The 15319-nt window shown below is 32.1% G+C and overlaps 1 protein-coding gene across 4 annotated transcripts in view; it reads left to right on the plus strand.

Annotated features, from left to right (window-relative positions):
• The window catches only part of Sas-4 (spindle assembly abnormal 4), a 102746-nt gene that overhangs the window by 39599 nt on the left and 47828 nt on the right, over positions 1-15319 (plus strand). For all 4 annotated transcript variants that reach the window (XR_015042820.1, XM_085822822.1, XM_085822825.1 and 1 more), the window contains exons 8-10: positions 4054-4338; positions 7800-7910; positions 8498-8553. Coding sequence is in view for 3 of the 4 variants with exons in the window: in XM_085822822.1 (XP_085678948.1) it covers positions 4054-4338; positions 7800-7910; positions 8498-8553 (452 nt within the window). In the remaining variant the exon portion in view is untranslated. The remainder of the gene's footprint in view (positions 1-4053; positions 4339-7799; positions 7911-8497; positions 8554-15319) is intronic.

The following is a 15319-nucleotide window of genomic DNA, read 5'->3' on the forward strand; positions in this document are numbered from 1 at the left end:
TATGAAAGTGTATATGAATTTTTGATTAAGACATTCAACAGTTTCAAAGCAAACAATGGCAATACTGTACGGGGGGAATTATTTTTTACCAGCTCGTGCGACTGTGTATTGGAAATTCTAAAGCTGTTCTCTTTTAAATATTTTGTGATATTATTTCTGAATTGAATTTTATGGTTTAAGTGTGAAGAACATGATACTTAATAAATAAAGGTAACACACAAAACGTTAAAAAAATGCTCCTTTGAGCTTTTTTTATTGTATGTTTTTTACGGATGTAAGGAACTTTTGATTTGAAATTTAATGATAATAAAAGCTTTGTGTTGCCACTCTGTAAAGTATAGGATTATTTTTGTTTCAAATTTAATAAGAAAACTCGGCAACATAATAGAAGTGAAGAAGTGTGTTGCCATTCAGCAAAATGCAATATACAGTCAAAAGCCCTTAATACGGACACCCGTAATTGGGAATGATCTATAATACAGACCTCAAAGCTACAAACTTTCTGCGCATGCGTCAACGCATAATGCGTTCACGCATGCGCATAGGTGTGTGCACATGCACATAATACATTTTGCATTGGCGTTTAATGTATAAAAGTAAGCTTGAACTTTCGATTATGTCAAATAGAATTTCCAATGCTGGAGCTGCCAAAGGATCTACAAAGCGAAAGTATGTTTCGATGTCCATCAAACAAAAAGTGGAATTGCTGCAAAAAATGGATAAAGGCATATCCTTTGTTTCTCTAACCATTCCGAAATTTGTTTATCAATTTCACGCTGCTCTGCGGCCGGGGGAGGACGTCGCGGCGCGCAATTAACTGGAAGTTGATCTGTCAGCACTATCCTTATCTTCAGGGCAGATGTTTTTATTTTATTTGGCTTATAATTCCTTACTAAATGTAATATTTTATCTCAATGTACTCCTTTTTTGATATGATTTAAATCAAATTCCTCATCATTATAATTCGCTTCCGATAGGGAAGAAAGTGACACAGAGGTTATTGAAAACGAAAAAATTTGGATTGACAAATTAGTCGGTATTCTCGACACAGCAATTACAGGACTTGAACAGCGGAACTTTGTAACTGAACAAGAAATTATGTCTGTTTATCGTTCGTTAATCATTCTGTTGCCGCTAGCTGTTCATCTCCAACACCTGTTTCATACCCATACTTGACATTCTAATCGAATATTTGAAAAGTCATTGTCAACATCAAAACGTAATGATCATAAGGAACTTTCAATTATATAACAAAATTTAAAATGCAGTAATTTTCATAACGTCTTTGTGCAAAACATATTTGGTTTACATTATGGAAAACTGAAATTCATGTTGACTGATTTAATTTAGAACCCAATTCAGTTTTATACAGTCAAAAGTTCTAAATTCGGACACCCATAATCCGGAATGCTCTATAATCCGGACCTCAAAGCTACAAACTTTCTGTGCATGTCTCGCGTTGACCCATGCGCGTAATACGTTTACGCATGCACGTTTAATGTATAATAGACGGTATAAGCTAAGCTAAAATTATCTAATTCAGTTAATGTTGCAGATTGCGTTATTCCTTAATCTTCGAATTGGATCCGGCTTATTATTTTTTGCAGACTGTTAAAGCAATTTTATAAAAGTAAGCTTGAACTTTCGATTATGTCAAATAGAATTTCCGATATATATTTACTAATATGTAAAGGATCTACAAAGTGAAAGTATGTTTCGAAGTCCATTAAACAAAAAGTGGAGTTGCTGCAAAAAATGGATAAAGGCATATCCTTTGTTTCTCTAACCATTCCGAAATCTGTTTATCAATTTCACGCTGCTCTGCAGGGGGGGGGGGGAACGCCGCGGCGCGCAATGAATTGGAAGTTGATCTGTCAGCACTATCCTTATCTTCAGGGCAGATGTTTTTATTTTATTTGGCTTATAATTCCTTACTAAATGTAGTATTTCATCTCGATGTACTCTGTCTTTGATATGATTTAAATCAAATTCCAAATCATTATAATACGCTTCCGATAGTGAAGAAAGTGACACAGAGGTTATTGAAAGCAAAAAATTTTCGATTGACAAATTAGTCAGTATTCTCGACGCAGCAATTATAGGACTTCAACAGCGGAACTTTGTAACTGAAGAAGAAATTATGTCTGTTTATAGAATTAAAGAGAAAGTATTATCACATGAAACGAAGCAACTTAAAAAACTTACATTGAAAGAAATGTTTAATAAAGTAAACAAATAAATATTAAGCTTTTTTTGTAAATTTTGATACCCTTAAATCATAATTGTTCTTTATTTTATAAATTATGGTTTCATATTTTTAATTTTATAATTTCTGCATGCCATCTTAGCAGATTTAAACTGATGATCTATAATCGGGAAAAATCGATAATCCCGAATCGTCAAAGTCCCGATGAGTCCGGATTAAAGACATTTGACTGTATTTATCTTTTGAATTAAATTGAATTGTAGAAAAACAATGATACTTAGAACCACAAAATTTTGAACACAATTAGTCTTGCACTCGACAAATTTTGAATTTGCTTTTCATTTGTTTCATATTTTGTGCAAATTAAAAAAACTCGGCAATATAAAAGCTTTGTATTGCATCACACAACAAAGCATTGTGTTGCCACTCATATTTATATTTCAAATTTAATCAGGAAACTTTGCCACATAAAAGAATTGTGTGGACATTTGGCAAAATACAGTATTCGAATTTAAACAAGCAACTCAGTGATTGCCACTCAGTCTTTTGAATTAAACCAAGAAATTCAGTGATTTAAAAGAAATGTATTGCCTGAATTAAATGCTGCCCGAATTAATTTTTTTTTTGTTTTCCATGCGGCAGTGTGTTGTTATCCAGCAAAGCATAAGATATTCAATATTGCTTTCAAATTTATTCCGTTATTGACAAACTAAGTGATTTAAAAGCAGATTTGTTTCAATTATTATTAATTGCTAGTTGAACCCGTGAAATTATATTATTTGGATTCGTTAAGGTCATATATATTTTTCTGCAAGCAACAGTAGGGAGGAGGGGAAGAAAAGAAATTTGAAAATTTTACAAGAATTATTATCAAGATGATTTGAAATCCTTTGGATGAAATAGTAAAAGAGATTATCATGTAAAAATAATAGCATTTGGGGGTAATTGGGAATAAAATAACTTTTATTTTATAAGTTGAAACAATTAAAGCAGCGCCATTTGGTGTTGGCTTTATTTTAGCAAAAGTATTTCTCAGCATCTGAACTCTGTTGCCTTTTTTCGGATGCAACTGAGTCAAAGACAAACCTTTCATTTAATTACAGCTAAAACTTCATATTCTTTTTCATCTGGTATGTCATTCTTTCCCATGTTTAAATACAGTTGAAATGGCATTTGATTTATTTTATTATTATCATTAATATTAATAGAGTTATATATATATGTAACTTTTGACTGTTTGAAGAGTAGCCATTTTATAAAAAATACAAAAAGCAGTGTAAAATTTTTAATGAAATACACAGGACACAGCTCTATAAATTATAATTTTAATATAATTTATAGAAGCTCTATAAATTATAATTTTAATATAATTTATAGAGCTAAATTATAATTTTTAAAAGATATCACATGTCATTAGAACTTCAGGAATAATCAAATATGATGATTTTTCTGCAAGATCCATGATTCCATATAGTTTTGGACTTCTATGAAGATAAAGGTTAAGAAAGACTGTGTTCAATACCAATGTTTAGCTATGATCTTAGAAATAGTAGTAATTTTCCGAGGTGATCATATGAGAGGGTTTACTGTCATTATAAAAGTGGGATAAAATTTGAGAATAGGATATGGAAAAAAACTGTTGCCTTCTTTTTTTTCTTTTTTTTAAGACCTGCAAAAAAAAAAAATAATAATAATAATAATAATAATAATATTTCGTCCATGGATCAAGGAAAATCTTAGAAATATTGTCATTCTTAAAGATATTTATTCTTTCATAAAACTCTTTTGTTGTTCATACTGAAATGTAAGATATTTACAGTATTAAATCATAAATATTTTTTTTTTAGAAAGGTGCCATTTCTGTCCCATTTAAACCAGTTTTAAAGTTGAAACCTCCACCTCAAAAATCTGCATTTCCGAATGAGAAGGTGAAACATATCCGATTTCAAGACCCAATTATTCAAAATGATTATGAAAAGTTATCTGTTAAATCATCAAACTATAAATCTGAAGAAAGCAAAGCATCTGTTACAGAATCTGTGAAGTCTAATTCAGATTCAGCTGTCCTTGAGGCTAATAGCAGTGATGTACAAGAAAATAAAAGTAGCAGCGGGGAAGAAAGTTTAAATCAGGTAAGTAATTGGATGCTTTATTGTATTTTTTTGTTATAATAATATGTGACTAATTTTAACTACTTAAATACTTGCATGCTTTGCTGTTATCACTTACCCTCACCTAGCCTGCTACTGACAGTTTGCTATATTATTTATCCTAATTTTTACATTATTTCTGTATTTTTGTTTATATAGATAATAGCATGCTCTATTAAATTCTATCAAGTAAAGATAGAAAAAAAAAGAAAATTTTAGATTCTAAAAAGTACAAAAGTAAAAATACATGTTTTGGAATCAAAATGCATTTTTTTCTTCGAAAAGCTGTTTAATATATTATATGGAAAATTAGCTCAGAGTATTGCAGGACTGATGTCATTTGAACTGTCTGTAATAAAGTGATTACTGATTACCTAAGATTGCAAAACCTAACTTTATAGGAAATTGCAGGAAAACATTTATAGATGTGTGTTAGATCTGCCACAAACAGAGTTTAATATATCTCATTAAACTGATTTCAACAGACATTACAGTCAAAAGTCATTAATCCGAACACCCATAATCCGGAATGATCTATAATCCAGACCTCAAAGCTACAAACTTTCTGCGCATGCATCAACGGATAATGCGTTCACGCATGCACATTTAATGTATAATGGATGGTAGCTAAGCTAAAATTATCTAATTATCTATTTCAGTTAATGTTGATGATTGCGTTGTTCCTTAATCTTCGAATTGGATCCGGCTTATTATTTTTTGCAGACTGTTAGGGCAATTTTATAAAAGTAAGCTTGAACTTTCGATTATATCAAATAGAATTTCCGATGCTGGAGCTGCCAAAGCGAAAGTATGTTTCGATGTCCATCAAACAAAAAGTGGAATTGCTGCAAAAAATGGATAAAGGCATATCCTTTGTTTCTCTAACCATTCCGAAATCTGTTTATCAATTTCACGCTGCTCTGTGGATGGGGGGGGGGACGTCGCGGCGCGCAATGAACTGGAAGTTGATCTGTCAGCACTATCCTTATCTTCAGGACAGATGTTTTTATTTTATTTGGCTTATAATTCCTTACTAAATGTAGTATTTCATCTCGATGTATTCCGTCTTTGATATGATTTAAATCAAATTCCTCGTCATTATAAATATCACGAATACACAACAAATAGTTTTCTGGTTGCAATTTTCTAATTTCGACTATGCGTAATGTATGCTTTACGCATGCGGGCATTGAAAGAAATGTTTAATAAAGTAAATAAATAAATATTAAGCTTTTTTTTTTTTTGTAAATGTTGATACCCTTTAGATCATAATTGCTCTTTATTTTATAAATTACAGTTTCATATTTTTAATTTTATAATTTCTGCATGCCATCTCACCAGATTTAAACTGATGATCGATAATCCGGAATCGCCGAAGTGCCGACGAGTCCGGATTAAAGACTTTTGACTGTATTTGTTAGCATGCTAATGTGTAGTTATTAGTTGAGGGCTTTGTTTATATAAATGACTAATTATTTTCTCTTTTTTCAAATAAAGTTGGATTAGTCGTTAGTTTGAGAACTAAACTAGGAACTCAATTAATCGTGCACAAAATCCAGTGTAGAATATGCCAGTAGGGCAAATGCCAGATTTCCGTATATGCTATTAAACTGCTTATCAATACATATTATTTGCCAGTATATTATGTTTAGATGTTACTGGGAATTCCATTCTAATATTTTTGGAGCATGTGAATAATTATTTTGTACTTAATTTTTAATTTTTAAGTCATCATCCTTTAGGTTGGCCTTAATTTAAAGTCATATACGTGTGTACAATTATCATTGTGAAAGCAAATTACTACCTCCATGATTAACTGTCAGGCTGCTGAAAAGGGGGGGAACCTTATTTAACACTTTGCCCTGGCAACATAACTATTTTATTCAGCACTATTTTCAGTTTCTAAATATTATGCTGTTGACCATAAAACTGTCACCAAGCTACTTAATGCCAATTATGGATAAGCATGATGTAACAGCACTTGCATTTTGAACAAAATGATTAAATTTTGGTCCTGCCTTCTAGAGAATGATAAGGAATAGATTATGTTCAAAGTTATGTGATCCTTCGTTAGAAAAATAAAATTGTATTGATGGACATGATATAGTCAGCTGAATATGACTGACAAAATAGTAAGGGACAGGAAAAATTACCTACAAGAAATTTGTACTCCTAGCATTCGAAACTGAGCTTTCAGTAAAATTGGAGACCTTGACAGAATAGAAGAAATCAATGAAAGTTTTTTTTTTATGACAGAAATGAAGCAAATTGAATACTGGTTGCCATTAGTTCCTTCAGAATTCCTTAGCAACGATTGACGTAACTTTGGCAAGATCTTCGCCAACTTTGATAGTCAATGTAATAATATATAAGTACTGTTATTTCTTATGGTTTTAATTCTTTTTTATACCATTTAATGGATGCATGCTCTACAAAAGTAAATACACCACAGTTCATAGCAATGGTAACAAGAACCTCAGGACTAGTTTCCAACATGAATGCCTTTCTTCCTGTATTTTTGAATATTGTATCCCCAAATTCTTAAATCACTGATATGTAGATGCATTTCATGGTCAATTTTTGCATTATTATCGAGTAAAATACTTTTTTGTTGAAAAAATACTACCTGCCACTTAGCATCACCTTGAGTTTCACCTAGCAAATCTATGCAAGAAATAACTGTAATTTTGTTATATTTTTCTCTAAAATATTTTATTATTTCTGTGTATTTGCTGCTAGATGTTGCCCCCCCCCAATGCTGCTTAATGTGGGCATAGCAGTTTTTTTCACAGTGGCAGCTGTGAATACAAAAATATTTTAAGTTTACGTAGAAGTTTGTTTTTAAATCAAAAAATATAACTTTAATTCCTAATCAAGAGAAATGAGAAACATGAGAAGGGAAAACTTAAAATCAAGCATAAGACCAACCTTGTGTTTGTTGTAACATAAGACCAACCATTGTGTTTGTAATAAAACATAAGACCAACCTTGTGTTTGTTGTAATTTTAATAGAAACTTTTAATTTAAGGTGAACAGGTGTATGTCCCTCTCTATCAGGAGCAAAAAAATTCTGCAAAGTGCCTAGTAAATGCGGTCATCATTGTTCTATTCTTTGCAGAATTTTAAATTTAATTTCTGAATTGCTGTTTAATAAAAAAATGATTGTTTCATTTTTGGTATGTTAATTTACACCAACTCTTTTTAAGTCTTCTTCTTCTTTTTTTTTCCCCCCCTCCCCCCCCCCCCTTTTTTTTTTTTTTTTTTTTTTTTTTTAATATACATGATTTACAATGCAGTTGGTTGCTTATTTATATGATAATGGTTGTATTTTATTATATAATAATATGTTTGCATTAAAAACAAGTACTTTATAGTATTAATTTAGAAGTCAAACGATAAGCGTTTTGTAGTATTTTAGTTACAGTGCATTTTACTCATCTTAGGAAAACCAAGAACTTGCTGTATTTGAAATGTTAGAAGATTGTGCTCAGAATAGCTCTTTTAATAGTGATTCATCATTTGTTCAAAAGCTGCTGCATGGTGAAAATACATTAGTAAGTTTTCTTTTATTTTTAACTTTTATTTCCTTTTAAACAGATAAACGGCACTTAAAATTTTTGAGTATTTTCTATCTTGTTATATTTTGTGTAATGCCACTCAAAAACTGCAGCAATTGAATTTATTCTAGAGCAAATGGAAGTATTAGGGAGAAAGTTTATATAAATAATATTTGTAAATAGTGGTGAAAAATCATATAAATTAGTTATCAATTTAAATTTTTGTTGTATGCTTTGGAACTTTTATCTTCATTATTTCTCAGCATAAAATACTAAGGAAGTAAAACTATAAATGTATTTAATGTATCATTATACTTGAATCCCATGCAGAAAGCTGTGTTGGTAAATATATAATTAATTTTCTATTGACAAATCCTTTTTCAGTCATGTTATATAATTTGTTTGCTTGATCAATGAAAAAAATTGACTATTAGTGTTCAGTCTTATTTTAATAAATTCTTAACCAGATGCATATTTATTTTGTATAATTCAAACTTTTTTCCAAATTGAAATATTTTCACTACATGCGCTGTATTTTTTAAATATAAAATATGAGAAACTAAAATCTTGTCCTCCTTTTTTAGCCTGTAAAATCCAATCAGACAAGTGTAGTTAAACCTGCAGAAAGTAATATGTATAGGTATGTTTTCTTCAGTTATTTACCATCATTATTTTTAATAAAATCTTCAAGTGGATTTTTTTAGTAGTTTATATTATTTTGGATACCTGTTTGGATAACTGTTTTTTAGCAATTTATATAATTTTGGATACCTTGAGAAATAAAGATTTTAACCCTTTCGAGACAGAGCACCTTTGTTTAAGAGGTTCCCTTGGTATGGATGTGAGTTGAAAGGAATGAAATCATCTCACAGTGTTGAGATTTGGCATCACTAAGCCTAACTCTAGAAAGGAAAAAAAATAAAAAAAAAGATTTAAGCCCTAGCATCATAATTTTTGGTACTGTTTTAGATTATTACTTAAGCTCTCATATATGTTAAAATTAGCATTTTGTAATCGTTTACGAATCTTTACTATGAAAATATATAAAAAAACTTGCTTACCTTGAGAAATAATTTTCAGAAGCACTATGCAAATTACTCCAAAATTTTAATTGGCAAAATACATTACAAGAAGAAGTACTAAAATTTTTCACGGGAAGTGAAACTCAGAAAAAATGTTTGTACAAGAATCACTAGAAATATCGCTCTCTTACTCTTTAGAAAATTAATCATCTTTCTCATCCATGTCACTAATTAGCTCGTTTACCATGCAAATATATCTTTCCTTCTATAAATAATGCTGGCTCACCATAATAAACATAAGTCAAGGCTTTCCAAAATAAAAAGGGAAGTATGCAAAATATAAGAGATAAAAGCAATGCAAAGCATAATAGAACCCCATGTAGTAACCCTAAAAGATCCTACACAGTACCAAAAAAGAATTCAGAAGGACGTCACAAACATGAATGTTTGTATGGCGAGTTAAAGAGCCTGAGCTCTCTTTGTTTACATTAAGCTTCCCATTCCTTCCCCGCACAGTTGATCAGGATCCTAAAACTGTAATAAATTCAAAAGTAATAGACAGAGAATGCCATACAGTGATAGCTCTCTGAAACAGCCACATTGAAACCACATTTAGTAGTGTGGTTCCAAATGGTTTTTTGTCATCTTAGAAAGGTGATGTTCATTGTGATATTTATTTATCACTTTCAGGAGTAATCAGAGGCCTTGAGAGTCTTTATTGTACACTCATGTCCATAAATTAAGGATAATGCAAAATCAGGCAAAGGAAGAGTTAGAAGCAAAACAAATTTGACTTATTTGTAAAGCTTATTTATTAAACAAAAGGTAAAGAGCAAAAAAAGATGCTATATGTTTGATATTATTAAAAAAATTAGCGATTTTTTCTCCCTAGAGCAAATTACAAAAAAAAAAAAAAGAAAGAAAAAAAGCTATTTACAAAAAACCAATATTACATGGTTGGTATGAATGTTAATACATTGTATGTCTCCCAGACGATGCAATACAGTCCGTATAACGCCTAGGCATGCTGAGTATCAAATTATCGATCTGATCTTGGGGAATATTACACCACTCAAAAAGCAATGCTCTCTGAAGTTCCGGTAGACATGTAGGAGGAGGTTGACGGGCTGCAACTCGTCGGGCAAGAATGCTGGCCAGTCCATACGGGTGATGTCCTCTGACTGAAGGCATTTGCTTACGATGTTTCACGGTGAAGATGGGCGTTGTCATCCATAAACACAAATTGTGCGCCCATGGCGCCCCGAAACAAACGTACATGTTGTTCCAGAATGATGTCTCGATAGATTTGGCTTATCATGGTTCCAATTTGAACATGCAGGTCAGTTCTGGAACCCAGAATAATTCCACCCCAAACGAGGATTGCTCGTTTGCACCACCGTAACGGTGTCGTTCAATGATGTTTTCTTGGCGGTAACGGGTACCTGGAGCTCTCCATATGAAAGTCCGGCGAGAATCAGGCTGCAAGCTAAACTTGGACTCGTCGAAAAACATCACACAAACCCACTGTTGCGGTGTCCACAATGCATGCCCTCTACTCCAGGCTAACCGCAGGCGACAGTGAGTTGCAGTAAGTGGAACACATCTGACAGGTCTACAAGCATATAGACCAATCTGCCCTCAGCGTCTGTACACGGTCTGCCTTGAAATTGTTGTACCAGTGGCTGAAGAGAACTGACGAGACAGGTCTGAGGCTGTGCTCCGCCTGTATCTTTTGGCAGTAACTGCCAAATACCGGCCCTCATTCGGCGTTGTAACTCTGGGGTGACCTGTGCTGTAATGTCTACTCACATTACCATCATCTTGGAATCATTGCCAAAGCCTCCAAGTTCATCAGATACTTCCAGTTGGGTATGCCCACATTCCAGACGGCCGATAATTCTACCATGTAAAAAATCATCCAAATGTGTCCTTTGTGTCATAACTATTCGGTTATTGCACTGAAATGCTTATAAAGCGCCTGTGAACAATTTTACGTCTCTGCCTGTATTCCTTATATATCACTCTCGTCATTGTGACATACCGTCGGTGTCATCTAGTTACTTCCTGAAATTTGCATATGATTCTTGAAGATGTGTGTAGTGATTTTACAGGTGATATATTTATTTTAGAGTTCGATTTCCGCGTGACTCCGAATTATCCTTAATTTTTGGACATGAGTGTACTTCAAGGTGTTATTCAATCACTATAGCAATACATCCTTTTTTCATATGGGGAAAAAAGAATACCAGTTTTAGAAGACGCATTAAATATTGGAAAAATTCAAAGAAATAAAAATATTCAGTATTGAAGAAGTATTAGATTGTAATATATGAATATTTCAAAAATAAAGAAGTAGAAAATTGTATATATGCATCAAAAGAAGTGAATAGCGTATTCATGTTAATGACATCTGCCATGTATTTTTGAATTAAAAATTAGCATGTGTTCTACTTCTTTGAAGGAAGGGTATTAAATACTCTCAGATCTAGATTTATTCTTAATAGAGTTTTCTAGGGTCTCTTTGTTGCATGGATGACAAAATAGAGGGGGAAATGTGTCAACTAAAAAGTATTGTAAACCATACCGATAACGTTACATAGGCAGCTGTACTTTCCATATATAAGTCATCAAGATTTTCCAAATAACCTCAGTAATGATGAGATCATGCATCTTGAAAAATATTCAAAATAAATAAAAAATAAAAGCGTGATATTATTCTACATTTTCAAATCCAGTGATCTTTGAAGAACCCATTGCAAAGGTGTTAAAGTTCATCACCAAAATTAGAGGGATTCCTGGGTGTGCTGTGTGTCAAATATAATACTCTTATAACCATAAGCGAATATATTTGGAAAAGATTTTATACAGTATTGGAAATTCATACAGATCACTTTCTGTAATGAAAAAAGATAGCCAAGTGATCTGCATCAGATGAGAAAGAGCTATATGGAAATGTTTGCTGTCTTGTCTAACAGTAGAAACTATTCTTCTGTGTACCATATTGCATGCTTAAAGACTCCAGTTTTAACTCCTTCTAGGCCAGCATCATATCTCACACGTTCGGCTTTTTCATGCTCGTAAGGTCAGCATCACATGCCATGCGATGAAGTGAAAAATTCCGTTGTTGAATTCTGAATATTGCTTAGAGATAGCGGGACTAGCACAATTTTCATAGCGACATTTCTCCCTTGAATATCTGTGTGATATCTGTTGCAGTTTCTACTAAAAAAACTGTTCAAGATATTTTTTATATTCATAGCCAATTTTTTTTGATAAAGTAAGCAAAAATAAATTTTCTTTAATTAAAAAAATGATTTTGGTTTTGTAATAAGTGGTTTTTATGCTCTGATATCCAAAGCAGACTGTAAAGCTGTATTAACAGTAAGGTTGGGAAACCATTTTCTAAAGCGTTTAATGTAATAATAATAATTTTTATGTAGATATTTAAATTAAACACATCAAAACAATAGAGTTAATAAATATGGTATCATTGTATTTTTTTTTTTTTTTTTTTTTTTTTTTTTTTAATTTAAAACTTGGGTGCATTGCAGGGAAAACTGGTGATCAGTGGACGAGATATCACGTACTTGACCACCTGTAAGTCTAGCAAAAACTGCTTACTGTGAAGAACATTTTGCATTTTATACTATTTTGTACTATTCTAAATTTGAAAATTTAAGATAGAACGTACATTAATTTTCAGCAATAAAAAAAAATGCTTTTTGGGAGGTCAGAAATTCGAAACAAAAATCCGACCTAGAAGGGGTTAACTTTCTCATTTTAGGATCTTATTAATTTCACAGTACTTGAACTGAAGAGAGTTTTATCACAGATTTACAAGGATACTTTTGGGTTCTGGTCTTATTGATTATTATTAATATAATTATCTTATTTTAATATAATATTCTATACTGCTAGGTACCTTGATGTTTTGGAATTTAAAAAAAAAAAAAATTAAACCTCCATAAATAAAATTTTTGGGCAGGCCACCCTTTATACCTTGTACAGATATTGACATAAAAAAAGTACCTAGTACAGAGCAGTATCTGAGTCATAACTAAGATAATTATGAATTGAAGATTGTTAAATCTATACCACAGCTATATTAAATTTGAAGTACAAGGTAGTCATAGAAAAGCTTCCTCAGTATATAAACCACTAGTGGTCTATCCACTCAACCAAGTGAAAAAGAAATTTCTGATATTGTTTTTGAAGGTATGTGGTCAAGATTGCAATGATGTAAAACAACAGAGCTCTCATGCTTACAGCTGCAGTGAAAACATGTTGAAATTTTCGAATTACAACATGTACTTCTTTCCTGCACAAATTAATCAACACATTGAAAACCCATAAATGGTGTTGGAATAATATATATATGACAAAAATTGTTGGTGAAAAACATTTGCAAAGAAGACAGCATTGTAAAGGACCAATGGCAACACAGAAAGGATATGTATTTGACGCCCTTTGTATAATTAACAGAGATAGACAATAGAAGTAACAATCGCAGAACATCACGTGGAAAGCTTTGCTTGTGGAAAATGTTTAATAAACAGTGTGGGAAGATTGTCTCTTCAATCAGGTGTTTGGACATGCTGACAAGATGATATTTTCAGGATAACAACTAGGTGAATTGATAAAGCTGTTTTATCTGAACAGGAAAAATGCTGCCGAAGTATTGCACGTTTATCAGCAAAATCATAAACTAAGATGAGGCCCATGTTCCGTAAAAACTGTACATGATTTGTTTTTTTGTAAAAACTGTACATGTTTGTAACAAATTTGAAGGAATTACTTGTATATATGATAGACTATGATCCAGACAACCATGTATCTCTGTTGAAATTGTTCAAAAGTACATAATATAATTACTATTAGCTTCACTGTATACTGCAAGAAGTGTTGCCCACAGTTTAGATGTACTCCAAAGTCTTCAAACTTCTGTTATGTAAATATTTCCCTATCAATTCCAATGCATCGAGATGTAACATGGAGGCGGGCAACAGTATGTGAATTTTTTGAATGTTTTCCTCATCACATATGATGAAGATAGCAGGAGGCTGCTGCATATATTATGGATGGATGAGGCACATTTCTCCTTAACTGGGGATGTAAACTCAGAGAATTGCATTAACTGGACTGACTAGAATCCTCATGGTGTGACACCAGCATCTTAACATACTTAATTAAGTGATGCTGCGTCACAAAGCTTAAGTGACTGCAGCATCACTTAATCAAGTATGAACCAAGCGCATTCATTCTTGGTTCATACTTCTCCAAAGGGTTCACTTTCACAGATATGAAAATGTACTCCACCACAATTGCTCAGTATACTACAATACTGCAGAATTACTGAAGTCCAGAATCTCAGCAGGGAAATACTATTAATGTTATTGTGTGAATGCAAGATGATAGATACTCTTCCATATGTTTTCATATGTGTTTGGCAAGTGCTGTAACAGTACTTTGGATATAAAGTCATCTTTTGTAACTTTCCGTTTTGCCGTTTTGTGGCCACCATGATCCCCCGATCTCATTTCAATGTGATTTCTGGTTCTGAGGTTATCTGAAATCTATGGTGTATACATCAGATCCACAAGATTTGTCAGAATTGGAAGATGCCATAAAAATTGAAGTTATACTAATTCCTTCTGCAATGTTATGTTCTTCATTCTTGTCAAAAATCTTTTGCATCCAATATGAGGGTAAGAACATGTAATTCCAATAAAAGTGTTTTCCCTTTCCCGTCTTGTGTTGTTCTTTATCCTTTACAATGCTCTATTTTGCAAATGTTTTATGCCTGCAATTTTCATCTAAAGCATATCGTTCCAATTCTCTTTATGGTTTTTCAATGAACTGATCAATATGTGCAGGAAAAAAAGTGGATGTTGCCATTCAAAAATTTTGAAATGTTTTCATCGTAATCACAACTGTGACAGCTCTGTTATTTTAAATCATCACAGTCTCAACTGCATACTAAAAAAAAAAAAAAAAAAAAAAAAAAAATCATTTTTGTTGGTTGAGTGGATAGGCTGCTAGGGATAAAATATTAGGATTTTTTTTATTAAGTTGCAATTAATGCCATAATTGAGATGTAGACTCCACTTATTCTTTCATGCTGTGATGCTGAATCCTTCTGAAGGCTATGACTGTTAAAATAGACTTTCTGCTTATGAGGCAGCTTGGAAATACTAATCTCTGTCATATGTTTGACTGCCAAAGACAAATTGTTCTTCATTAGATTTTATCTCATCTCAGTACCGTAGGGAGAAAGACGAAAACGTGCTTATTTAAAAAAAATTAAATGATAAAGTGCATGTATTTTATCTTTATCAAAAACTAATAAATGCAGAACCTTTTTAAATGATTGCATTACCATCTTCA

Source organism: Stegodyphus dumicola, chromosome 8 (genome assembly GCF_044657685.1).
Source record: "Stegodyphus dumicola isolate Sdum_Otavi_A_Nest chromosome 8, ASM4465768v1".
NCBI lineage: Eukaryota > Metazoa > Arthropoda > Arachnida > Araneae > Eresidae > Stegodyphus > Stegodyphus dumicola.